A 26,210-nucleotide genomic window follows, 5' to 3' on the forward strand; every position below is an offset into this window, starting at 1 on the left:
TCTTAAGACCACTGATAATATAGGCACCCATGGAGAGAAACTGTTAGAGACGGATGCAATTTTAAACTTTGGTGTGTGACAACTGAAAAAAAGCAGTAAGTCTGAGGTTGAGAACAGAATGGAGATTATTGGGCTCAGCTGTTATAATTTTGCAGTAGACAAGCTAATATATTTCTCATTGGATCTTGATAGTGTACCTCCACTATAGTGCTTTCTTGTGACATGTATAGCTTTAAAATAGCCAGATGAAACACAGGGACATTGACTAAACCAGCCTTCTCAGAACTAAAGTCTATGTACCTTTATACTGAGTGCCTGAACCTATGAGGAACAACATTAGGCCCTGAAACCTGTGATCCCCACACAGTTCTTTCTATGGTGACCATTTATTCCTAATTGGGCAAAACAGTCCCAAAATGTAAACATCAAGTCCTGGTCCCGGGCAGACTGACTTTGGGACAGCATTTATTCCAGGTTCCCCTCAACACAGTTCCCATGCGTCACCCCCCACCCACCTCCCAGCCTCAGGGGCTCTGAGGTTTCTGGCCTTATCCCCCAGCATGCTCCAGAAGGGCAAACCCATCCTTAGACCCCCTCCACCCCAGGGAAAAGCACTGCTCACCCACCCTCCTACTGTAGTTGGTTCCCCTCACCCCTCCTCCACTCCTCCAGCCACCCCTTGCCAGCACCCTGTCACCTACCACCCCATGCTCATTTCTTGTTGTAGAGCTCCTCCAGGCAGTGCCAATGGTACAATACCCACCCCCAATTTTTTTTTAAATGGCATGTTGCTTTTGCACTTTGAGAAGTTGGTTGCCCTAATTCTTTCCAGCACCTCCTGCTGATGGATCGTCAAAAAAAAAGCATTTGCTACCTGCTACCTATACTTCTGACATATTTGGTAGATGGTAGAGCTGTGCAAAATGTCAACAGGTGTTTCATTTCAAAGCTGTTTTGACGTGTTTCAAGCTCAAAACAGAAAAATCAAAAAGAAACAAAAGGCTTCAAAACAGCTTCAAAACAAAACAAGGGCACTGAAAATGCTTAAAAAGTTTTGAAACGTTTCGAGTTTCTAAGCTGGGCTTGCTGCAGCACGGGCCCCCAGATCTGTGTGTGGGATAACAGCATGCTGCTGCTGCTGGCTGAGGTCAGTAACAGCACCAGGCTTCCCAGAGCTGGGCACAGACTGCACCAGCACCGGTCCCAGCCAGCAGTGGCAGCATGCTGTCATCCTGCATACAGATCCAGGGACTGGTGCTCCCCGGGAGGAGTCTGGCGCAGCCCCGCAGGACTCCTGGGGATCTGGGTGCTGAATGACAGCATGCTCCCGCTGCTGGCTGGGGCAAGTGGCAGCACCAGGCTTTCTGGCGCTTGGCATGGGCTCCACCCAGCACTGGTCCCAGCCAGCAGAGGCAGCCTGCTCTTATTCCTTGTGCAGATCTGGGCACCCACACCCCCCAGGAGGAGTCTGACCCACATCCCTCCTGGGGGGCACGGGCCCCCGGATCTGTGTGTGGGATGACAGCAGGCTGCCGCTGCTGGCAAGTAATAGAAGTTTTGCTTGTCAGCAGTTTGAGGTGCAGTTTCCCAGAAACCCCTGCACCTATCTCTTTGAAACTTGGCAGGCATCATGCTCTCAAAACAGGCTACCAACCCTGAAATTTTTATCCAAATCAGGCAAGAAATGATACATTTATCGGCATTTTCATGATTCCCCATTATAGCCTATGGGCAAAACATTAAAACAGTTTCAATGAAACGAAACGGACCAGTGCTTCAAAGCAAAACAACAAAACAAAACATTGTCCCCTTGACAATTAGACTGTGCCCCTGCTCCATGTGACCAGACATGTCACTAGAAATATCTTCAAACACAAGTCAAAACGAAATGGTGCTGGTTTGTAGAACCCTAGCAGATGGGCTTCAGTGCCTTCAGTACTCTCAGGCAACCTTGAACATTTTTTAAGAGATGTTAAATTGATCTTCCCCAGATTCTTGTTATACAAGACAGCACAGAGCTATTCCCTGTGGCCAAGTGATTTTTTTTTTCAAGTCACAAAAAAAAGCATTCTATGAAGGCATCAAAAAAACAACAACCAGCCCATCAAAATAGTCTCTGATCATAAAAATGGAACCAATACCATGGGACTTCTGGAGTCAAATACGATGATGCAAAACTTGAACTTCAAAAATCTCATACCTATTTGTACCAAATCATGCTACACATAAATAGTGTGGCACTGGGAAATTTCAAATTGAAGTAAAATTCTTTTGCAGTTATTTACCAAACATGAAAACAAGAACATTAGTTTATGTAATTCATATTTTGCTCAGATGAGAAGGCCCACTGTGGGGAAGAGGGCAGTTTCTCTGGGGGTGCTATGTCTTATACACAAGAGGAAAAGTGGTATGAAGAGTGGGTTATAACCTAGTTCTGTCCTCTCACCAAAATTATCTGCCTGACATAGTACTGTTAGCATGACAGAGACCAGGAATAATCAAGGCATCACGCTGTCTGGTAAGCAGACTATAACAAAGCCCGAATCCACTACAATGACCACAGATTCTTGCAAACCACATGCCCTGAAATAAGACACACACCTAGTTTTGGGAAGGCAGAATGAAGGGAAAAAAGATATTTCTAGAGACATGTCTGGTCACATGGAGCAGGGGCACAGTCTAATTGTCAGCTGCACTTGCCCTCCCTTTCCTATTCAGACAAATGCTACAGCTGTAAACCTCTCACAAGGACTACTGAATTGGCCATTAAGCCAGAATTGTAACAGAGTTAAAAACTAGGGCTGTGCGAAGCTTCGGTCCTTGATTCAATTTAGTGGAGATTCGGCTTGCTTTGGTGGCCGAATCTCCGAACCTGAATCAAATCAAGAGACCCTTTAATCTCTCTGAATTGAATTGGAACCATCCAAATCGATCTGGAGAGATTCGGAAAGATTTGATGATTCAGAAATAGACACAGCTTTAAATGTTTTTTCTATATACTTCAAGGTACCGAGCAGCTCATAAATGCTGAGATGGTGGGGCAGATGGAGAGTTCCACAGGAGCGTGGGGGGCTCTCCACCGTGCTCAGCAGCAGACCCAGAAGTGGACCAGAAGCACTTATAGTTCACTTCTGGGTTTGCCAGGGAGCACATGGCCCCCCCCGGTACCCCCCAGCTTAGCTACTGGTGCCTCCCCGATCTGAGGAGGGCGCCCAGGGCCCCCTCATGGCTGATCAGTGGGGGGTGCGGGGCGCATGCTCAGTGGTGGACCTGGAAGTACTTCCACATTCAGGTTCACCACCAAGCACGCGGAGGCCTCCACACTCCTGTGGGACATTCCATCTGCCCCAGCATCACAGCATTCATGAGCCACACCTGGTACCTCAAGGTATGTAGAAAAAGCATTTAAAGCTGTGACTATGGCCAAATTGCTGATTCTCTGAATCAGCATCGAATCTTCAGATTTGGATTTGGCCGAACCGAGTCTGGGACTGTGATCCAAATCAATGAATTGAATCAAATTAATCACTGTCCCCAATTTGGGCCAAATCTGAATCCAAATTGAATATGGCCCAATTTGCACACCCCTATTAAAAACCACTAATGCCTAGCTGAGCTGCAAACTCTGGCCCCTCCTTCATGCCACATGAAGCCAGCCCCACGAGTCATCCCAGGCCTCCAACCTAGCACAGAAATCAACTTCCTTATTTAAAGCAGGCATACCAATTTTGGATGGCTAACTGTGAAGAAAAAGAGTATGAGGTAGTAAAAGCGGTATTTACATTTCTCAATGATGGGTAGTGGCTAAGTAGGATTTTCTAACTAAGGTTGGTTTCTCCCTGGAATATTATATATTGTTTTGTAATATTTACATGATTTTTTTTATTACTAGGAAAACAAACTGTTATTCTATGAATTAGGATGATACATTCACCTCTGATTAGGTCCAAATTATAGACTCTTTCATAAATGAGAGCAATTCCATATTTTTAATATGAATGGCATGGTCATGAGGTCAGAATGTGGATATTATAGACTGACAATAAAAATGAACCTGTTTGATAATGGTCAATCAGTAATTTCATGCTTCTAGATAAGAAAAACTTTAATTATAAAAAATAATTTAAAATGGACCTTTTAACTCAAAAATTAATTAATATATTCCCCATTATTCCTCAAAATAATTTTCTTGACAAAAATTCGAAACTGTTTCTCTTATAATACATAGAAATAACCACAAGTTGGTACTGTACTAGTTAAAGCCTGTGCCAGAAATTCTGTAATTCTGGTTTAGGGTCAAGACCACCAGCATATTAAAATAAGTATAAGCTTTTTATGGAAAACGCTTTTAATTTGTACTGTAGAGATCATTTTAACTGAACTACATCAGGAAAACATAAAATTAAATAATCTTTTTTATGTAGTGCATTTACCAAAAAAAACACCCATTGTTTTTCTTTTTTAAAGTAACAGCAATTTTTGAATTAAATCATTTTGTGTGCACTGATCATTTACCGGACCACATAATTTCTCTACAGAGGTATAAACAATAGGTGCATTCAGCAATGTTGCTATCCGTGTTCCCTGCTGCTGGGTAGTTTCCTACTTTGTGGTGGACACACAATGTGGGCCACCATTCTGCCATTAGTTTCTGAAACACTCTCGTACATATATGGAATCAATACAAATTAAGAAAGAAAAGCATGGGCTGTTATCCAGTTGTTGTGGAAACATTTATATGCAGTATTTCTGTATGTGGTAGAAATCACAGCTTTAGAAATCACATCATAAAAATAAAGGCAACCCAAGAATAGATGTTAATATAAGACTTCAGTATACACAGCACTGTAATCTAGCTCTGATTTTAGTACAAATTAATACACACATAACACTGGAAAGTTTCTAAGTGTTCTTTTCTCAACATAGGAAATTTGCTTTTTGGTGCCAGGAAGCCATTTAATTTAGCCAAGACCATCAATAATTTTTTACAGTCCAAATTCCTCAAGAGCATAATTAAGACCGGTAAAATTATTGCTAGTAAGATTGGCCACTTTTACACATGCTCTGAGGGTGGGAGGAGGGCAGCGTTTTAATTAGAGTGGCTCTGAGATTAAAGCACCACTGTGTCTCATGTATCAGTGGCCCCTTGCTTAAAAATGGTGGCAGGGAAGCTGGGCATGTGGTTGGGTTTCTTTGCCATTTCACTTGAGGAACAGCCAGCAATAAAAGCTCTTCTGTTAATTATGGCTCCTTATACAACAATCTGGATGAATTTTCTATGGATTTGGCCCTTACAGGGTGAAAAACAATTCACATATATTAAGGCTTAGACCCATCTTGCATCACAGCTCTATGCAGTTTCATAGTTGGTAGGGTCGGAAGGGACCTGAGCAGATCATCAAGTCCGACCCCCTGCCATGGGCAGGAAAGAGTACTGGGGTCAAATGACCCCAGCGAGGTGTTCATCTAGCCTCCTTTTAAAGACCCCCAGGGTAGGAGCCAGCACCACTTCCCTTGGAACTTCTCTCTTCTCTTGGTTCCAAGAGAAGTCATGGAATACAGATGCCTTTTTATACAGCTACTATATCACAAGGCCATTATGGAACATAAGCAGTATGAGATGAGGGTCTTTGCACAAGGCCTGGATAGACTTCAGCCATTATGCCTCATAGATCTGTATTTATTATAAACAGCTGAAAAGGGACAAATACCAGTGACATGATATTCATAACATAATACTCGTGAATGGTACCTGATACTCTGCATACAGGGTGTAAGACAACAATGACAGATGGTGCCCCAAACTAAGGGGTGAGGACTGGATCCAAATTTTTCCATCAAAGCAATTTTTCAACCAAAAAAGAAAGTTGGGGTTTGGATTAAACAAAATTTCTATAGAAAAAATGTTTTGATTCCTTTAAAAACTGAATGCACAAAAACTGAAAAGTTTTCCTCTGAAAACAAAAGGGTTTGGATTTTTTTCTGAAATGCTGCAGAACCTTCTAGCATTTGTAGTTCAGGTGCCTCATGCTTCCATTTTTAAATTACAGATCATATGATATGGAGTTGTGGTATAATTAACCAAAGCAGAATTAATTCATGTATAACTAATCAAAGTAGCCAGCAGAGAAATAACTGAAAGATTCCTGGACTGTAACACTATTAGTATGCGATTTATAAGCAGTTAAGGCACGCCAGATTCTGCTCCAAGTTTAAGTTATTTTACCTTCCTTTAAAGTTATCAGCCCACAGTTAAGAGGCCTGCTTTGCTATGTAGTCTACTGTTAAGCCCATTGTTTGGTTAAACAGCTGATGGGACTCAAGCAAGCAAATGAAGACCCTAGGTTTCTCTATCAAGAAAGATTTGTTTACTGTGTTGTTCAACAGTTACCAGTTTTGAGAGTTTTCATGCCAGGTTGGAAAGAAATTTCTGATAATCTTAGTTCTATGGCCTTCAGTTAGGCATAATCGATTGTAAAAGGATGAGATAACACTTACTTGAGGACCAGGTTGACCTTTCAAAATAAGGGAAAAAAAGGAAGTGTTACAAAAAGCTGTTATTAGCCTTAACAGACATGGACAATCACAGCTTTCTGATAAAGGGACAGTAGCAACCTTCATAAATCTAGATTTTGAAATCTGAATGATATATTCAAATAGATTTAAATTAGTGGATGTTTGTTATAAAGAAGTGATCCATGAAAACCAAGACTATAATAGTCTAATGAGTCTTCATTTAAGATACCTCGTAGATGACCTAGTCAGATCAGCATAACTCGGAAATAATAGAAAGATTAAAGTTAAGCACAGGAGCAAGCAAGAAGGTACAAATATTTGGCTTATATAGATACAGACATGGAATGATTTTCCTTTATTTCACTGAAATAACTTAATGAGGCTTGATTCCCCAGAGTTATGAAATACTCTCCACTGGGCTAGAGGGTCACATGTTGGGGAGAAAAACCTACCAGGAAGGTCTTTCTACCTCTCACATAATAATTGCTTTAAATCAAGGTTGCAGCCTCAAAAGGCTAATAGAGGCCAAATGTGGATACACACGTTCAGCGCATCTCTCATCTGTTCCCCTCCCTGGATAACAATTCTCATTTCAGGGCCAGTCCTAGTCCAGACTGAGGGACTCATAATAGACTGAGAAACTGCAGGAATCTCATGCTGTTGCAATCCCTTTCTGGAGAGACTTCCTACAACAGGTGCCCACAACCTGAATTGTATGCAAGACAATAAAAATGGGCGAGTATATCCCATCCTCTTCTTATCATTCATGAGATAAGGAAATGCACTCTGGTATAATACAGTAAGCATGACTGTGAACTACAACCTTACAGATGATCAGATGACACTGGAAGACAGTGAGGAACTTTTACAAAGAGGCAAGTATCTGAGCTTTTAAAACTAACTTAGCTTTTGTCTTTCTTAGTAACTCAGTAAAATTTTAGTTTAATAAAATAACCATTTCTTTTGTTGAAAATAACTGCAGAAATATATTTTTAAGATGTATCAAGTTTCTTCACTTCAGCTGCAATATATCATAACTGCCAAAATGGATTAAGTGGTTTGTATTACTACAATGGACTTGATCTATTTTAAATTTTAAAGAGAATAATTCAGATGCATTCCAACTAATTATTTGCAGCAGTTATCTGAAAAATATAACTTTTTGCTTATAGTTAACCAAATTTTATTACATTAAATACAGAGCAAAATGCATCTCAGAGTTACAAATGCAGCATTTACAATAGTAATCCTATGACTATACCAAAAATTGTGGAGTGTTATGGGTTTATCACAGTGAAACTGAAGGAGAGTAGTGGTTGTCACATTCTGCCCTGAGAGCAAATTACAGATTTCCTCAAGTGTATTTGTTATGTTATGTTTATCCTTTCTGAGTGGTGAGTTTCAGCACCAGCCACATTTAAAGTTTGTTTTTCAGGCCAAAGCAATATATACAAAGTCCAATGGATCTACTAAAAATGCAACTTCTAAATGTGTCAGCTCTGGGGATTTACATTTCAGACTGAATTAATCTAAGACAATGATCAGAACTACCCAGGTTCTACAGAATCTCCCAAAATCCCATACTTCATCCTACCAACTGCAACAATTTAAAGGCAATGGCACAGTAAATATACATTTTGGGGCCAGTACAGAAGTCAATGGGAATTTTGTCTACCAGTGACTGGTACATTATAAGGACTGGGTACACTGCAGGACTGTGTACACTAACCACGCAACCCTACAATGAGTTCACTATACATGATCCAAATTTAGAAGAATGCATGAAAATACATATAAACAAACAGGGGCATACAATGTTATGTAAATAAATAATTTCAGAAATATCTCTGTATCCAGAAATACCAAAAAACATTCAAGGAATGTTAAGATTTATATTTAAAACAAAAGCAAACAAAAGTTAAAAAACAGACAGTTTTCTTAATTCCCTACTTTGTGTCAACATACTAGAATGTCTCAGAGTGACTGGTGTGAGCTGCGTAGCAGCTTGCTGTATGTACAAACACATGGGTAAATAAGAGAAAAAAAATGACATTTCAGTTCCTCTACAGCCCATGGGAGTCTTAGCATTGACTTCAATGAGGCTGGGATTTCACCTTTTAACTTAGCATTTCTTTTACCATATATGCAATACAAGCTTGTATGACATGGGTTACACTGAAACAAAAACCCTCTTTTGTGCACTGGAAAAGGGTGGAGCAGTATCATCCCTAGAGGACATCTACTGCAACTACGCTTCATGAAAACATAAAGCTTTGTGGAGATAATGGGATTATTAGAGCTGCATCACTCTTAAAAAGACTCATATATACAGGCTGTCTCAATCACAGGAACCAGGATTATCCAACTTGCAACTGCATACTAAATTCCCTAAAACACACAAAAAAATCCATGTCTGCTGTGATCTAAATGTATTATCTCCCTGCATATGTGAATACATAATACGAAACTATGTATAGATCCAATTCCCTATTTCATGGCTATTAACCCTTCTTGATTCTTATATATTTCTTTATATCCTTTATAGTTTACATACTCTTCCTTTTCCTAACCAGGTACTCCAGATAGAGTAACATTTTCTCTTAATTCTTCCTCTTTAAGTATTTCAAGTAAATCGCATGTAAAAAAAATGTCATTGGGCTATGCATGCAAAACAGGGTACAGTACATGTCCTAGGGCTGGTCAGCTATGCTGACAGGTGCAGACACAAGGACAACTCTACAGTACGGGTTTGCAAAACGGGCTGTAGTCAATTCAGATTCAGTCCAAATCGGGGACAGTGATTAGATTCGTTGATTCAGCTCCCTGTCCCCGATTCGATCCAGCTGAATCCAAATCTGAAGATTCAATGCTGATTTGGAGAATCAGTGATTCGGCCATAGACACAGTTTTAAATGTTTTTTCTATATACCTCGAGGTACCGGGTGCGACTTGTAAATGCTACAATGCTGGGGCAGATGGAATGTTCCACAGCTGAATGGGGGGAGCCCCCCGCACGCTTGGCAACAAACCCAGAAGTGGACCAGAAGTACTTCCGGTCCACTTCTGGGTCCACCACTGAGCATGCGGGGGGGTCCCCCCGTGGCCCTCTGGCTTGGCGATCAGCCATGGGTAGACTCTGGGTGCCTCCCCAGCACCAGTTGCCAAGCTAGGGAAGGTGCAGGAGGGCCCCCATGCACGCTCCTGGCAAACCCAGAAGTGGACCAGAAGTGCTTCTGGTCCACTTCTGGGTCTGCTGCCAAGCACACTGGGGAGCCCTCCATACTCCCGTGGGACGCTCCATCCACCCCACCATCTCAGCATTCATGAGCCACCTGGTACCTTGAGGTATGTAGAAAAAACATTTAAAGCTGTGTCTGTGTCCAAATCGTTGAATCTTTCCAAATCTCTCCGAATTGATTCAGAGGGCTCCAATTTGATTCGGAGAGATTAAAGGGTCTTCTGATTCGATTCAGATTCAGAGATTTGGCCACTGAATCAGGCTGAATCTACACTGAATCAAATCAGGGACCGAAGCTTCACACAGCCCTACTCTACAGCTCTGACAGTTGCCATTAAGCCTTGAGCAGGAGGATGAACTAGATGACTTCCTGAGGTCCCCTCTAGCCCTACTTTTCTATGATTCTGTAATTGTCCTTCCAGAGGTTAGGTGCCTTTGTGATACACTGCAGCATAAGAGCTCCAAATGTAAAGGACATAATGGAGAAGCACTTTGCTTCATTCTCTCCCTTCTTTGTGTATCTGCACATGACAGGGCATACACTGGCCCTAGATGAGTGACTTCTGTGTTTCTTTTTTTAAATGGTTCTATGAACATTATTTCTTTTTAAAATTCTCTCAAGTAGCTCCATAATAATCACATAGGTGCTGATTTTACAAGGTAATACCAAGAACACTGAAGTGCAATGTAACTTACTCCTATTTAAATCATTTCCAAAGAATGACAGTATGGATTTTTAACACAATGCATTGGATGGCACAATATATGCAGGTTTTAGCTGGGAATGAATTTTTAAATTCTAGGTAAGAATCACTGTGGAAAAAAACTGACTTTAACACAGAAAGTCTAGCAGAGGCTTTTTTTTCCTGAAATGACAGCATGTGACTATTAAAAATGGTACATATTATACAATGTTTACATTGCACATGAAAAAAAGGATAACATCAACTTCGCTGCAGTCGTCTACATTTAGTTTAATGTGGGATTTGGTCCTATATATTTTGGAAAAAAGTAGCTGCTTTCATTTGTATAACTTATAATATTTTAGATGATTGCAGTATAATTCCCCTCAGAAAAGTGATTCTAAAAATGATTTTGCAGGGCTGCACATTAATTGGTTCTGCCATATCAAATTTTGCTGACATTAAAAATATTAAGCATTATTTTTTTCTGTCAAATCTGTAAAGTCACACCAGGCTCTGAAAATCCAGCTGGATTCTAACTGCCTTTTATAGCATCACTACTAATAAGGTGATGGTTTTGACTACAGTATGTGAGGAAGGATAAAATCCCTCTTGTTCTCCTGTATGTGCAATACCTCTGTAATGCTAACAGGAACAAAGACTTGTTTTGCCAATAAAGTAAGCCCATATGACTCAAAGACCCATATAAAAGTGGACAGGTTGATCATAAAAGAGCATAGATACAATTAACTAGAAAAAATGTAGTGGTCTGTTCCTTTTCATTAAGGGTATGCTCATTTTTTTTATTTGAACAGAAATAGGAAGTCCAACAGTCACCAAGAGCCCCCAATTCAAACCCAGCCACTTCTGTATAACTTTCTGAAGCTGCCAGAATTTTTAAAATATAATGTCACTATTGAGGTATATATTTTATTTCCTTTTGGCACTGTCCTCAGTTTGGCTAATGATGCTACAATACGTCATTTTATTTCCTGTTTATAGTCCGTTACTGGCTTTCATGTACAGCAGAACACTGTTGTGTGTGAATGTACAACTTATTCCCTATGCTGATAGGGATATGGAACATAGGGAAACTAGTTGGACTGCTTCTTACGTTTGCAGCTTTGAACCATGCATGGCATTGCTTTTGTGATTATTATATCAACAACCCTTTTTCATGTGTTTCATTGTGTTTCCACTGCTTTTTTTGTGTACGCTGAGTTTGATGATATAACTCTTCTTGTTTTCAGCTGTCTTGCGACCAGTTTTACTTTATATATATATATATTTTTATTTATTTATTTATTTATTTATTTATTTTCAGATTTACACATATAAGGCTGCAGTGTTCAACATTTTGCTGCCAACATTTATAAATTTTCAGTTCAATTTGGCAGCCTATTTAGCTGCCTGGATCAAAGAGGGCTTGAGTGGCCACTAACTGACCACTTTATCCCAGCTAATCAGATTTCAACCCTGATAGGGCAAACAACACTGAAAGAAAGGGGCAAGAAAGTGACAGTCAAGCTGCTGAAGTACTGAAGCCAACAGCAAAGGTCTACCAGTCAAGTAACAGAGGTGGTAAAAGTAAGATGAAGATGCTTAGTGACTGGAGGTGGTAGAAAGCTTAGCTTGCAAGAGAAAGATGCTCCTTGAGCATAGAGGAGAAAGCCTATAAAGATGGGAGGGGAACTTGGCACCAAGAGGTGATGGGTTTGGCCAGGTGAGGGAGACCAAAGCTGGCAGCAAGACAAAGCGGTTGGTGGAGAAAGAAAGACATTCCTGGTATCAAAGTAAAGATGGGTCCTACTGGTGAAAGAGGAGAAGGACAGAGAAAGAGAGAGAGGAAAGAGAAGCAGAAATGGGGCCCAATTATCATGGGGAACATATAGATGTATAGCAAGGCTGTAGGGGTGTGTGAAACGGGCTGTATTTGATTCAGATTCGGCCCAAATCGGGGACAGTGATTCGATTAGTTGATTTGGATCATTGTCCTCAATTTAATTCTGTTGAATTCAAATATGAAGATTTGATGCTGATTCAGAAAATCAGCAATTCGGCCATAAACACAGCTTTAAATGTTTTTTCTACTTACCTCGAGGTACCAAGTGTGGCTCATGAATACCGCAATGGTGGGGTGGATGGAGCGTCCTATGGAGGTCACTTCCAGGTCCACTGCTGAGCGCACTGGAGGGCCCCCCTGCACTCCCCCGCTCAGTGATCGGCCACAGGGTGACCCCTGATGCCCCCCCCAGACCCAGGAGGCACCAGTTGCTGATGCACTCCCTGGCAGGCCCAGAAATGGACCAGAACTGCTTCTGGTCCACTTCCAGGTCTGCTGCTGAGTGCGCTGGGGAGCCCCCCGCGCTACTGTTGGATGCTCTATCTGCCCCAGCATCTCAGCATTCATGAGCTGCCTGGTATCTTGAGGTATGTAGAAAAAATATTTAAAGTTGTGTCTATGTCCAAATCATCAAATCTTTCTGAAGCTCTCCAAATTGATTCAGAGGGTTCTGGTTCGAATCAGAGAGATTAAAGGGTCTCCTGATTCTATTTGGATTCGGAGATTTGGCCATCGAATTGGGCTGAATCTTCACTGAATCAAATCAGGGACCAAAGCTTTCCACACCCCTACAAGGCTCCTCCAACGTGCTGTAATTACAGCATGTCGAAGCACACTCAATTAGAGTGCCCGGAATATCATGATACACATGATATTCCGGGTACTCTAATTAAAGCGCCCCTCCCCCCACTCCTGGAGCCCGTATATAAATGCCATAGAATATCTTTTACTGTTTTAAATGCTTAAACTTTAAGAACCTCAATCCCTGTCAGATGCATCTCAATTTTTATTTATAGAAGCTCGTATATGCATTTTGTGCTTGTAAAACTGTTGTGACAATTAATAAATGAATACATTCAACTATATTAAACTTAACCGTTTATGGAATTAATTCATTTTAGAAAATGGATTCCCCGAAAAGGATGTCTGGAATACGATACGAATAAATTCAAAAACAAAGCTGGGGCTTCCCATATGTAACCAGCCAACAAAGGTGGGCAAAGGAACAAAAAATACAAAAAGAGACAGAGAAAAAGCAAGCCTGAAAGGATCATAGAGGTGCTGTTAGAAATCAAAAGGCATCTTAGTGAGCTTTGAAGACAGTCACAAAGACACTTTGATGGAGCTCCAGGGAGATAATTCGACAGAGACGGTCCTGCTTCAGCAAAACAGACAGAATGTGATCGGGACGTAGGCTTGATCTGACTGATTTCAGTTTCCTTGGATGGATACAAAAGAGAAAGGTGTTTTCTCACCGACATAAAGCAAGCCTAGATTGTTAAGGGCTTCATAGGTTATGCCAAGAGGTACACTTTAGCACAAATGATTCAAATAGAGAGGGAAAATGCAGGGAAAGACCTAGGTTATACCAATTTTGAACAAATCACCTACCAGCTTTCCATCCATACCAATCGGACCCTAGGGTAATCAAAAGCCAAAACAAAATTAAATGGTTAAATTATATGAACACTGATGTCAGGGGCAAATATATACGTTAGTAGAACACTGTAGGCTTTAGAAGATGATTTACTGTATGTATGCAGTTAAGTGAAATACCTTAAGGACATCACAGGCACCAAAGTTAAGGAAAAAGAGCAGCAAGAGAAGCAGACCTAAGAGTGTAGTAATAAGAACAATATGGTAAGAAGTAATCAGGCAGTAGCTGGTGTTTGACAGGAAAGTGTTCAACTTGAAATGAAAGATTTGTTAGGCTAACAAGCCACAATGGTACAACATGACAGAATATATGAAATAATGCATCTGGCTTATGTATTTTGCTTTAAACAATTAGAAAACCGTATTAGGTAAGCCATCTATGGTAAGGCTGTTATCACAATTATGGCTTCCAGAACACATGAAGACTGCTCTCCAAAATCTCAGAAGTAATTTAAGTCACAACTGAGGTTATTACAAGGACTGCTAATAAAAAGGCACCATTTGCCAACAATTACTATATTTCAGTAGCTGAGGTACTGACATTTTCCCTATACTTCACATATTTAAAAAACCCCTCCACTAAATATTGGCTTTTGCTTAGTGACAGCTGAATCTACTGGCACACGATAATGCACAGATTATTTTTACTACCCAATAACCACATTCTGATTTCAGTTACATGGACGTAAATTTAGTGAAACTCCATTAACTTCAATAGATTTATTTTGATCCATATTGATATAACTCGGAATCTGCCCCTTTCTGACGTATGTGATTTTAACATTCAGCGAAATAGTATTCTTTAAGATTTAGGGCCAGGTTGTCAAAAGCTGTCAGCACCCACAAATGGAAGCTACTTGGTGCCGAGCTGCTTTGAAAATATGAGTCACTTGTGTAGATACCTAAATGGGAGAGGCTGAGAGCTGAATTCTTGAATTTGGTGTTTGGCCATTATGACAGTCTTCTGAAGTTATAGGCTGTATGTTGGTTTCCCCTCCACTTAGTTAACAATGTATTTATGCAGAGTCCTTAGTTTTGTGCACTGGGCCATTGTGATTCACATTATATAGAATTAGGTTTTGATATGATATTTTAATGATAAAATGACATAATTTTGCATCAAGAAGGAACACAGTGTCAAATCGCAATATTTTGCAAATCAACTATAAGTCCTCGATGTACTGCAAACTAGGTCCACAGTCCAAATGAACTAATCTAATGATAATTGGAATAATTAAGGCAATTCAACACCCTATGTACATCCTAGATAGCATTTCTATAGAGATACTGGGTTTCAGTTCAAATGAATAAAGAAATTTGTACAACTTGGAGCCACTGTTTCATGCTGTTGCCAGAGTCAGGCAGACATTGGCGCATCAGTTACATGTGGGTCACATTTTCTAACTTTTCTTCACATTTTGAAGAGCTATGACCATAATTTTTAAAGCAGAAGCATAATTCTGACATTATCCTGTAATGCCAGATGCTTTGGATCTAATCTTTGGTCTATATCTGGACTAAGCCAAACCAAATGGAATACAGAACATGAATGAAGAAACTAGAATACTATCAGTCCAACAAACCCAGTTCAAAGAAAGCTAACTCATGTCCTGTGCCTAAAACACAAATGGCTTTAAATGTGTAGACACTTTTAAAGTTTAGCAGTAAACAACTGCAGCATCATGAATGGCAGGAAACATGCTGTACAGCAACCAATTTGAAAGTACTGCTTCCAAGAATGAGATTTTCTTTTGCTCCTTTATTTATAAAGATGTACACCATATATACAATGAAAAATATACTTAAAAATGGCAATTGGTGCCTCCCTTTTAGAAGAGTTATTCTAAGACATGGAAGAAAGTTTACACTTGCCTTGAGATGCTGCAAAAGTTTTTACTTGGTCTCATGAAAACAAACCTCCTTTCTTCCCCTCCCCCAATAACAATTTTTATTGATGTATAATGAAGAAAATACATTATCCAATGTACTGAAAAAGATAAAGAGTTCACTATTATACTTCCTCAGTATCTCCTAACCCCGATGTATAACATATACGTAGGCCATGAACAGGTGTTGTTCATTTCTACCGATGAAAACTTATAAGAAATGTTCACCAGTAGAACTCTTTCCAGGAGAGAGAGCACACAGGTGTTCAGATTATAGCCTCTCCCTCTTCCCTGCTCTCTGAAACTTCCTGACACAGAGGTGATCCCAGTCTGGGAAAATCTGGGAGACCAGTGGCTGCTTTGCCCCTCTGGGTCACCAGGGGAGTGGAGCAGTGGTAAAGAATCCCTGCACCTTCCCCAGGTTGGAAGCAGAGTGGAGGGAGGAGCTGGACAAAGCTCCCAGTTTTTTCCCCAAGCCAGTCTTCTGCATCCAGGACCCTGGTCTGGAGAGTGGGTGGGGAACACCTGGCAGCTGCCCCTCCACTCCTCTCCTGGCCTACACCAGGGATGGGAACAATAGGACAATGCCCCTATGGCTTCTCCAAACCAAGGTGACCCCAGTCTGGGAAAGGCATGGGAGCCCATCCCCACCATTTGACACACCAGAAGGAGGTGTGTAGCATCTATTTCCTGTTCCTTCCTGAGCTTGGATTCACCAGTGTGGGGAAAGTAAGTGAACAGGGATAGCAAACAGGGCAGTTTGGAAGCAGTTCACTGGGAGCCAGAGGAGGAAAGGGAAGGGGAAAAGGAGTCAGGCACCAAGCACAAGATCCCACTCCAGGAAGGCAAGTAAGCCAGGGCTGCCTGTGTGTTTGGCTTGTTGAGTATTTGGTGGCTGTGTGCATTTTTGGCATGTGCTCTGAGCAGTGAGGAGTGGCACTGGCTGCGTAATTGCTGCCTGTGTCTGACAAAATCCTCACAACAGGGTGGAGCCAGGCCCAGCTGGGTACAAAAGGAGACTTCCCGAGCGATTAGGGAGTGAGTGAACAAAGACAGCAAACAGGACAACAGGACAACTTACAGGGGAGTTTGCTAGAGAAGGTCTGCTTGGAAAGAGGGGCAGGAAGAAAGAAGTGGTGGATTAAAAGACCCAGAGAAATGGCTGGAGGACGTTGCAATGCCAGAGCAAGTGCCATTGCCAGCTCTTCCTCTACTTGCACCTGTTAGGTGTCTGTCCAGGCAGGACTGCTCACTGTTATGGCTTCTACCCAAGTCCTGGTTTGGCGCTGTGGAGACTAGAGCTTGCAGGTTCCTTCCAGTGACAGCCAGGTGGGGGAATGACTGTGATGGGAGAACGCCTCCCAGAAAGGTGGAAGCTGGAAGCTTGTGACCTCTGGCAACAAGTAGAAGTCATCTCTACCTGCAGTGGTCTACCTGAAGAATAGATATGGAGCCCTAGCAACAGAGGAGGAGGAGCACATTCCATTGGTGGAAGAGGCCAGGACAGGCCTCCTCAAGGTTGGGAGGACTGACCCAAGAGGAAGCAATGGGTGGTTGGAGACTCCCTCCTGCAGGGGATGGAAGCATTCATCTTCTAGCTTGACCTCAAGGAAGTCTGCTGCTTGCCCAGAGCCTGGATCCACGATATCACGGAGGAATTACTGAGACTGATTTGACCCTCTGACTACTACACCATGCTGCTCATTCATGTGGGCACCAATGGTACTGTGAGGGGTGACCCTGAGTGGGTCAAAAGTGACTACAGGGCTCTGGGTGCAAAGGTGAAGGGGGCAGGGACTCAGACGGTGTTCTTCTCAATCCTTCTGGTCAAAGGGAAAAGCCTGGGAAAAAGCAGAGGCAGATTAATGCATGGCTACACGTACGGTGTCGTCAGCAGGGCTTGGGCTTCTTTGACCATGGCATGTTGTTCCAAGAAGGACTGCTAGGAAGAGATGGGATCTGCCTGACAAAGAGAAGGAATCTTCACAGACAGGCTCTCTAACCTAGTGAGGAGGTCTTTTAATTATGTTTACTAGGGATATAGACAAAAGCCCTAAGGTAAGTGGGGAAGTGGGTGGCCTGGAGGAAGCACAAACAGGGGGAGCCTTCTCCTCTGTTGCCCTACTTTCTATTCTTCCTGAGAAAGTAGGGCAGTTGGCATAGGTGGAGGGAGAAAATATAGTTTGGGGGGGCTGAGTGTGTGTGCGCAGAAGCATCCCCCCCACCCCAAGCAAGTAAATCTGTCATGGGAAAGAGGTGGGGGGGCAAAATGAGGCCCCCACGGTGAGGGAGGAAGTGGGGCAGGGGCTGGGGTGAGTCACGGGACACTTGGAGGCTGGGAAGCTTGTCTAGGGGCGCGGGGGAGCTCCCATCCCATCACTGCGCGCACCCCTGAGGCAGGAAAAGGGGGCATGTGCCCTCCCAATCTGTGCATGGGGCAGAGGCAGGTTGCTGCTACAGGGGCTGCAGTCTGCACCCCACTGCTGGTGCCCTGGGTGCGATGCCACGTGCCTCCTGCATGCTGTCTGTGCCACCTGCCCGGTGGTGGGAGGCAAATGGCATTGTGCAGCTGCCAGGGCACCGGCAGCAGGGTGCAGAGTGCAACCCACAGCGGCAGCCCAACTTCATACCTCGCTCAGCACAGATCAGGGGGCACATATTCCTTGTGCCTGCCCTAAGGGGTGTGGGCAGCAGCAGGAGCCCCCCCGTACCACTGGATGAGACCTGCCCTGGGACCCCATTCACCACCCCCTGTGGGGGTCTCGACCTGCCCCCCCCATGCCTCTTCCCTCCCTTGCACCCCTTCCCATTCACACATTTACTCGCTGGGTGCTGCTCCACACATGGCCAGGCTGGGTTGAGTTCCCAGCTGCCTGCAGGCTCTGGCTGCTTTTCTCTGTCTGTGCATGCCCCTCTCCTTCCTCCCACCCCACTGCAGCCATCCAGAGCCCATGCCTGGGTTGTCTGCATGGAAGACATGTGCCCCTGGAGCCTGGGGGCGCACACTGACTGCCCGCAGGTGGCGGGGTCGTAGTGGCGGCAGGTGGGGAGCTCCTGCAGGCAGCCACCTTGGAGGTGAGGGTGGGGGGGTGGCAAGCACCGACTACCTGCAGATGCCGCCGGTGCCCCTGGTTCTCTTGGGGGACTTCAATCACCCTGACATCTGCTGGGAGGACAATATAGCAGTGCACAGGAAATCCATGAAGTTTTTGGAGAATATTGGGGACAATTTCCTGGGGCAAGCACTGGAGCAGCCAACTAGGAGCCATGCTTTTCTTGACCTGTTGCTCACAAATAGGGTAGAATTGGTGGAGAATGTAGTAGTGCAGGGCAACTTGGGCAGCAGTGACCATGAGATGACTGAGTTTAGGATCCTGAGGAGAGGAAGGAAGGAGAGCAGCAGAGAAAGGGCCCTGGACTTCGACTCAGGGGAAAAGAAGACTGACTCAGTCAGGGAACTGATAGGTAGGATCCCCTGAGAGGCTAGTTTGAGTCCAGGAGAGCCTGTTCTGAAGAAACTGGGTTGTCTCCTGCAATTGTTGAACATCATTCACTCATTACATCAAGGTATGAAGGCAACTGTAGTGTTTGAAAACAAATAATCAAATACCTTTGACATCGACAATAGGGTGAAGGAGTGGTTCCTTAGTCCCTATGCTTTTTAACATCTACTTTTCATTCCTGATTCTCATGCATTCAAGGACAGAAATGATGATATTTAGCTTCAAACCAGACTAGAAGAAGGCTTTCAGAAATGTGGACTACATATGCTAAGCACATCAAGAGACTGAACACCTTCCAAATGAGATGTCTTCATAAGATCCTGAAAATAAAGTGCAAAGATGGAATACCCAACACAGAGGTACTGAAGCATACAAGGGTGAGACACTTAGAAATAACTATCAAGAAGAAAAGGTTGTGATGAATTGGCCATGACAGGAGAATGGGAGAAGACCATATCCCCAAGAATATTTTGTATAGTGAGATTCAAGATGGCTCTAGAAAGTGGGATTGCCCTCTACCACAATGTTTGTAAAAACAATATCACGTTGTTCAGCATCAACACAGAAAACTGGGAGGAGTACACAGAATCCTGTATTATCTGGAGAGAACATCTGGCTCTGGGTGCAGGTCAACATGAAGTGGCTTTGATCCAGAGGATGGAAGCAAAGCAAGAAAGAAGAAAGCAGCATGCTGTAAACTTGGACTACAACTGAGACAACATATGGATCTGTGAAACTTGTAACAAGCTATGTCGCTCTTGAATTGGGCTTGTCAGACACAAATGGATTTAATCAGACATCTGACTAGACTTCTTACATATACACAATGATCCAGAGAATCAACGATTGGCTTCTAGACAGGGCAGGGGAACTCCATCCACAGATGGAAGGATTCAGCCCTTTAGCAGGAGGCAACAGCAGGGCAGGGCAGGCAAGAGTCAGCAGTGGTTGTGTGTGCAAAGGGCCCAGTGGTGCCATGGCACGGCACTGTTGCTGCTGCTGGGTCTCTGCAGGGAGTGAGGCTTGGGGTTTGGGTGTGTTCGTGTGTGTGCGCGCGCACATCTCCAGCCTGGTCCTGAGCAAGGGCATGGCATGCAGAGGCGAGGAGGGGTTTTAGCTGCTGCTGCTGCCACTACCACTGGCTCTCTGTAGGGAGCCAGGTTGGGGGTGGGGTGGGGATGTGTCACCACCAAATTTAAAGTGTCATTTTTTGGGGGGGGGGGTGGAATTTCAGGTCTGCAAGCAGCCATGATGCCTATGGGGCACACCAAGGACATGAGGGAAGCTGAGAAACCATGAGTTTGCTGGAAGGAGTTTGCTAGAAAGCGAGAAGGAAGAGTGCAGCCTAAAGATTGCAACACTGAGCCCAGGCACTCTCTCTGGGTCTGGGAAAAGACCGTGGGCTATTTGTGTGTTTGTTTTGCTGATTGTTTACATTGATTCCTCTGGAGAAGGAGTTTGCCCAGGGAGACAAAGACTATGAACAAGGACTGTTTGAGCTGAGCTATCCCCAGCCTGCTATAAAGTCATTAATTCACCATAAGAATGAATACTTATTTTATAAGGAATATTGAACCTGAACCAGCAAAATTTAACAGTTAATTTCTTTTTCCCTCCATTACCTCCTTGTGTTGTTGACAGCAGACAAATACATACTATTGAAAAATGGAAACAATCAGTATTTGGCCAAGCAAAATAGGGTGGTTCAAACAGAATAGTAAAAGAAAAGCTGAGATTATTCTAAAATGCAGTTGAAAAAATTATGCAGAAAGTAAAGGAGACTATTTAAGTGGACACCATGATTGGTATGGAAATCTTATACATACTTGAAGACATTTTATTGTCTCTTAAAAAGGAAGAATCCAAAAGATGACCATATGTTAGTCAGTTTTAAGCTCAAGCTAATTTAGTTCCTTCCAGAGCTGTGTAGCTAGAGAGAACAAATCTCTTGCTTTTTTGAGTTGTTGCTACTAATTAGCATTTTTTTACATGAAGAAATAAAATGCATGATTCTCAATGAGGCAATGATTCAGAAAAGATCTAGACAGCTTGCACCATGATAGAGGGGGAAACCATAAGATTTTTTTTAAAAAGGTCATCATTATCACTGGCATACTTCCTGTGGTCATTGTGGAATCTATAAAGCATTTTCTTTCTACATTATCTCTAGTACCTTTAAAAGGTAGCTTTTTACTGAATATTTACTGAATTTACAATTTGAACTGCCCTCAAAGGTCTCCCAGAACAGAGAGGTTTTCATCAAAGAATACCTATAGAGATTTTTTTTAAGTAGACATTACCCTAGGGAATTGGTCTGAGCTGATTATTTAATAGCAATGAATAGGGTGACGTTTGTATGTAATATAGTGAATTAATACCCCCCCCACTCATTACCTATAAATTGTTTTGCCCGAATTCACAATGGTTTCCCTGCACAAAGCCCATTTATTCTAGTTCTCTGCAGAAAGATGAATTTCAATCATCAAGAATATTTACAGGTTGAAAAGTGTTGGAAAAGTATATTATTTATATATGCACAAGTGACAAATATTTACTAAATAAATTTATTTCTGTTTACAGTCAATGCTTCTTTTTATATATGTGTTACTGTAGAGGCCACTATTTTGTAAACATTTATATTTAAAACTAATAAAAAATATTGGGGGGAAAAATCAGTAGGGGGAAGGAGAGCTTTAGGATATACATAAAACTGTTTTAAACAAGATATCAGCTATATTGTTATCATGCTTTCAGTTTGGGCATAACTAGGAATAATAGGTGACATCAATAACATATATGCTCAACACAAGAACTTCCTGAGATCTATTAGACGGTTAAAGAGTCTTCCAGGAGAAGTGAAGAGAGGATCAGAGGAAAGACCTAGATGAACTACCACCTTCTCCATCTATAACTTAGAATCATAGAAAATTAGCATTGGATGGGATCTCAGGAGGTCATCTAGTCCAACCACCTGCTCAGAGCAGGACCATCCCCAACTAGACCATCCTATTGAAAGCTTTGTCAAGCTGGGTCTTACAAAAACTCCAAGGATGGTGATTCCACCACCTCTCTGGAATTCCACAACTTGTTCCAGTGTTTACTACCCTCCCAATGAGAAAGTTTCATCCTAATATCTAGCCCTTGCTACAACTTCAGAACATTGCTCCTCATTCTGTCATCTGCCACCACTGAGAACAGTGTAGCTCCAACCTCTTTTGAACCTCCCTTCATGTAGTTGAAGGCTGCTATTAAATCCCCTCTCAGTCTTCTCTTCTCTAGACTAAATAAACCCAGTTCCCTCAGCCTCTCCTCATAAGTCAAGTGCCCCAGCCCCCTCACCATTTTTGTTGCCCTCTGCTGGACTCTCCAATTTGTCCACATCCTTTCTGTAGTGGGGGCCCAAAACTGGACACTACTCCAGATGTGGCCTCACCAGTGCTGAATAGAAAAGAAGAATCACTTCCCTTGACCTGCTGGCAACACACTTACCAATACAGCCCAGTATGCTGTTAGCCTTCTTTGCAACAAGGGCACACTGTTGCCTACTATTCAGCTTATTATCCTCTGTAACTCCCAGGTTCTTTTCTGCAGAGCTGCTGCCCAGTGAGTCAGCCCCAGCCTGTACTGAGGCATGGGATTCTTCTGTCCTAAGTGCAGAACTTTGTACTTGTCCTTATTGAACCTCATGAGATTTCTTTTGGCCCAGTCCTCCAATTTGTCTAGGTCAATCTGAATCCTAACCCTACCCTCCAGCTTGGTGTCACCTGCAAGCTGGCAGAGGGTGCACTCTATGACATCTTCCAGGTCATTGATGAAGACATTGAACAAAACTGGCTCCAGGACCAACCCCTGGGACACTCCACTTGATACCAGCTGCCAACTAGACATCAAGCCACTGATTACTACCCTTTGAGCCCAATGCTCCAGCCAGCTTTATGCCACCTTACAGTCATCCAGCCTGTACTTCCTTAGCTTGTCTGTGAGAATGTTGTGGGAGGCTGTATCAAAAGCCTTGCTAAAATCAAGGTACACCACATCCACTTGTCTCCCCGCATCCACACAGCCAGTCATCTCATCATAGAAGGCAATCAGGTTGCTCAGGCATGACTTGCCCCTAGAGAATCCATGCTGACTGTTCCTAATCTCCTTTTTCTCCTTCACGTGCTTAGAAATGAATTCCTTAAGGATCTGCTCCATGATATTCCTAGGGATTAAGGCGATCTGACAGTCTGTAGTTCCCTGGATCCTCCTTTTTCCCTTTTTTAAATATGGGCACTACGTTTGCTCTCGTCCAATCATCTGGGACCTCTCCAAAATGCCATGAGCTTTCAAAGATGATAGCCAGCAGTTTGGCAATTAAATCAGCCAACACTCTCAGAACCCTTGGATGCAACCCATCCGGCCGCAAGAACTTGTATATTAGGCCTGTGTGAAGCAGCTAGTATTTTCCTCAGATTCAGATTCGGCTAATTCGGGGGACAGTGGTTTGATTCGATGATTCGAATCACTGTCTCGAATCAATTTGGCTGAATCTGAATCGGAGATTCAGCCGCAGCCAAATCAGCTGAATCTCTGAATTGAACAGGCCCCATCCCCCGCCTGCTCTCCCAGCCTCATCAATGGCTAGCCTGCCTGGCCCCAGCATCTCTTTAAAAAAAAAAAAAAGCCCTGAACTCACTGGATCCTGCCAGACGGGGGAGGAGGGCAGATCCCACTGCCCTGCACTGCCTTGCGCTGCATGGGGGGGTCTCTGCCATGAGCTCCCAGAGGCCCCAATGGCTGGGCGGGGCTTTTTTTATTTTTTTTTAAGTGACACTGGGGCCAGGTGGCGCAGACATTGATGGGGCTGGGACAGTGGGCAGGGGTTGGGGCCTGGCAGGGATCCCCCCCTCCCTTCTTACCTGCATGGTCCAGCTCCCTGCGGCAGTGAGCAGGGACTGCTTGAATCACCGAATCTCCTCTGAATCTTTTTCCAAATTGATTCAGAGGGATTTGGACCTTTGAATTGGGCTCCTGATTCAATTCAGATTGGGAGACTGGGCCAAATCTCCTCTGAATTGAATGAGCAACTGAAGCTTTGCACAGCCCTATTGTATATACCCAGCTTTTCGAAATAGTCCCTAACCTGTTCTTTCACTACTGAGGGCTGCTCACCTCCCCCCCAAACTGTGCTGCAGGTGCAGTAGTCTGGGAGTTGACCTTGGCTGTGAAGGCTGAGGCAAAAAGGCATCGAGCACTTTAACCTTTTCTGCATCCCCTGTCACAAGGTTGCCTCCCCCATTCAGTAAAAGACCCACACTTGGTCTTCCTCTTGCTGCCAACATACTTGTAGAAACCCTCCTTGTTACCCTTCATATCTCTTGCTAACTGCAACTCCAGTTGCACTTTGGCCTTCCTGACTTAATCCCTGCTTGCCCAAGCAATGCTCTTATACTCCACTCTAGTTTTCTGTCCGAACTTCCATTTCTTATAAGCTTCCTTTTTGTGATTTAGTTCACTGAAGGGTTCCCTGCTAAGCCAAGCTGGTCTTCTGCCATACTTGCTAGTCTTCCTGTGCATCAGGATGATTTGTCCCTGAACCCTCAGTAAGACTTCTTTGAAGTACAGCCAGATCTCCTGGACTCCTCTCCCCCTCAGACTGGTTTCCCAGGGGATCCTGCCTATGAGTTCCCTTATAAGTTGAAGTCTGCTTTTCTGAAGTCCAGGGTCCTTACTCTTCTGATCTCCATCCTTCCTTTCCTCAGGATCCTGAACTCAGTTATCCTGTGGTCACTGCTGCCCAAGTTGCCATCCACTACTACATTCCCCACCAATTCTTCCCTGTTTGTGAGCAGCAGGTCAAAAATACCATGGCCCCTAGTTGGCCCCTCCAGCACTTGCACCAGAAAGTTGTCCCCAGTACTCTCCAAAAACTTCATGGATCTCCTGTGCACTGCTATATTGTCTTCCCAGCAGATGTCAGGGTGATTGAAGTCCCCCAAGAGAACCAGGGCCTGTGATTGGGAAACTTCTGCTAGCTGTTTGAAGAAAGCCTCATCCACCACTGCCTCCTGGTCTAATGGTCTATAGCAGATACCCACTACAAAATCACCTTTGCTCTCCCCTGTAACCTTAACCCAGAGACTTGCAACAGGCCTATCTGCAGTTTCATACTGGAGCTCTGAGCAATCCTATGGCTCTTTTACATAAAGTGCAACTCCTCCTCCTCTTCTCTCTTGCCTGTCCTTCCAGAACAGTTTGTAACTATCCATCAAAGTGCTCCAATCATATAAGCTATCCCAACAAGTCTCTGTTATTCCAATCATGTCATAGTTCTGTGACTGTGTAAGGACTTCCAGTTCTTCCTGCCTGTTTCCCAGGCTCCATGCATTCATGTACAGGCATCTGAGGAACTAGTCTATTGCCCTGATTTCTCAGGAAGTAGGAGAACACCTCCCTTATTGCCCCATCCTGCTTTCTCTTCTTCCAGGTCTCCCACTTCCCCACTTACTTCATGCCTTTGGTCTCCATTCCCCGGCAAACCAAGTTTAAAGCCCTCCTCACTGCTTAGCGAGCCTGTCTGTGAAGGTGCTCTTCTCTCTCTTTGTCAGGTGGATCCCATCTGTTCCCAACAATCCTTCTTATTGAAAGAACATCCCATGATTGAAAAAGCCAAAGCCTTGCTGGTGACATCACCTAAGCAGTCAGGTGTTGATCTGCAGGATGTACCCATTCCTGCCCAGGCCCTTTTCCCTGGCCGGAAGGATTGAAAAGAACACAATCTGAGCCCCAGACACCTTCCACATTGCACCCAGAGCAAAGTAGTCACTTTTGATCCACTCAGGGTCTCCCCTGGCAGTATCATTGGTGCCCACATGGATAAGCAGCATGGTGTAGTAGTCAGAG

At 43.4% G+C, this 26,210-nt stretch overlaps 1 protein-coding gene across 1 annotated transcript in view; it reads right to left on the reverse strand.

The window, feature by feature from the left end:
* COL25A1 (collagen type XXV alpha 1 chain) overlaps window positions 1-26,210 on the reverse strand; it is a gene marked incomplete at its 5' end in the record, with an annotated part of 558,067 nt that overhangs the window by 199,058 nt on the left and 332,799 nt on the right. The window contains one exon of the mRNA XM_025212861.1: window positions 6,499-6,515. Coding sequence (XP_025068646.1) covers window positions 6,499-6,515 — 17 coding nt within the window. The remainder of the gene's footprint in view (window positions 1-6,498; window positions 6,516-26,210) is intronic.

Source organism: Alligator sinensis, unplaced genomic scaffold (genome assembly GCF_000455745.1).
Source record: "Alligator sinensis unplaced genomic scaffold, ASM45574v1 scaffold66_2, whole genome shotgun sequence".
In the NCBI taxonomy this organism is placed as follows: Eukaryota; Metazoa; Chordata; order Crocodylia; family Alligatoridae; genus Alligator; species Alligator sinensis.